The 2,008-nt window shown below is 33.5% G+C and overlaps 1 protein-coding gene across 1 annotated transcript; it reads right to left on the bottom strand.

Moving 5' to 3' along the window:
• Positions 1-333: 333 nt before the first annotated feature.
• Positions 334-1,549, bottom strand: LOC107955038 (fruit protein pKIWI501). Its single transcript, XM_016890745.2, has 2 exons — positions 1,323-1,549; positions 334-1,172 (listed from the first exon to the last, which is right to left on the bottom strand). Exons 1-2 carry the CDS (start codon positions 1,335-1,337, stop codon positions 726-728), a joined length of 462 nt encoding a protein of 153 aa, XP_016746234.1. The 5' UTR covers positions 1,338-1,549; the 3' UTR covers positions 334-725.
• Positions 1,550-2,008: the final 459 nt, after the last annotated feature.

Below are 2,008 nucleotides of genomic sequence, written 5' to 3'. Positions count from 1 at the left end.
AAATTATATAACTATATAATTACAATTTATACTATCAAACATGACATAAAGAATTACATAAATTACAATATAATTATATTTTACCAGCCAAACACGTCTAGATAATTACAATTCTTTATAATTAATTACTCTTAATAATTACACTTTATTGTGTTTTTCAAAACAGATCCTAAGTGTCGAAACAATGCATCATGTGAAAATGGATAATGTAGGCTAATTTGAAAGTGTGAGGAAAAAAAATTGCATTTGCATTAAATTATTTTAAAAGAAAAAGCTGATCTCGGGTTTTGGGTATATTGGAGAAATAGGAAGAAATTGGACATTGAACAAATGTTAAACAAAAGGACTAAGATTTATTATAACCAAGACAACATGCATACTTGATACTGCCTCTCCTAATAACCATACAAGCAAAACAATAAACATAAGCAAAGAAAGGTGGTTTGGGACCCAAGAAACCCATCCCTTTACAGATAACAGATGACCCATAAAAATTCCCCCACAATGGAACTTGAAGTATGTCACTCTTTGACATATGCAAATGCATGTTAACCTAGCCACATTGCAGGACTACTATCGGTGGGCCTCCATCAGCCACATTACTACATCCTTATTGACCTACATAGAAGAAAACTAGTTGACTTGACATGCAAACTTATCAAACTGTAGCCATTTGAAACACACTTCCATTGACACCCGCATTTTCATCACAAAAGCTTTATTATTTACTCAGTCTTCTCTGCTGGATCAGCTTCTGTTTCAACTTTCTCCTCCACTTCAGCTGGTTTTGCTTCTTCTTCCTTCTTAACTTCCTCTTTGGGTGCTTCTGCTGCTGCCTCACTAGACTCTGTAGTTTCTTTGGTTTCAACGGTTTGTTCAGTGGTTTCCTTGATCTCCTCGGCAACTGGTTCTGGCATTGTTTCCTTAGGAGCCTCCTCTACTACTGGCTCCTCAGTAACAGCCTTTGGTTCTTCTACCACCTCCTTGGTTTCAACTTCAACTGAGGCTTCAGGTTCCTCGACTACCACCGCCGCAGGCTCCGCTTCCTTTGGCTCTTCGGCAACTGGTTCCGCTGCTGGAGCTTCGGCAACTACTTCATCTGTTGTAGCTTCTTGATCCTTCACTGATTCTTCAGTTTTCTCCTCATGAAGTGCAGTTTGAACTGATGCAACCTACAAAAACATATTGGTTAACGGAATCTAAAATAAAAAAGTATCAGGAAAAGGGTTTGTGAAGATCATGATGGTTTGCTTTGAACTTCATAATAAAAGATCAGTTGATAAACAAAGCTTAAATGGAGTAGTTAATAAGAAAAACAATACCTCAGCGGTAGCCATAGGAATCCCAAGGAAATTTTGAAGGCAAAAGGAAGTGGGAAATAATTGAAGGAAAGCAGTGAAAGGGTTGCTCTTTCTGTGTTGTAGATAGATGAAGAAAAGAGAGTAGGGTTATATAGAAGCAGATAGAGGCCTAAAAGTTTATGTGAGAGAGAGAGAGAGAGGAGAGGGTGGTGGGTGCCAATGCCATTGAAGAATCTTGGATTTCGACAACTCATCTTACCCAGTACAAGGTAAACTTTTGTTTTTTCTTTTTATTTTTGAACATGTACAAGGTAAATTACTAATTAGCATGTCTGGGTAAATTAGAAAATAAAAAGTCTTGTTTTTAAAAGTTAATTGGGGATTTAAGCTTTTTTTTTTTAGGAAATAGTTGAATTTTGAAAAAAACAAAACAGAAATTAAACACATTTTACCGTAAGCGTTTTCTGCTGACGCATCTGAAAACATATTCTAGAAAAAACATTTTTTTTAATAACTTAATATAGACTATAAATGTTAGTGGTTTTATTCTTGATTTTTAAAATATTTTTTATTTCATGGTGTTTTAATTTTTTTATTTTTAATTAATGTTTTTAATTAATAAATATATTATTTTCAAGTTTTTTAATTCATCTTTTTAATTAATAACTATTTTATTTATATAAATAAAATAATAAATATTTAATTAT

Source organism: Gossypium hirsutum, chromosome D07 (genome assembly GCF_007990345.1).
Source record: "Gossypium hirsutum isolate 1008001.06 chromosome D07, Gossypium_hirsutum_v2.1, whole genome shotgun sequence".
Classification (NCBI taxonomy): domain Eukaryota; kingdom Viridiplantae; phylum Streptophyta; class Magnoliopsida; order Malvales; family Malvaceae; genus Gossypium; species Gossypium hirsutum.
The sequence above is the reverse complement of the archived record's forward strand: the minus strand, read 5'-3'. Positions and strand labels throughout refer to the sequence as shown.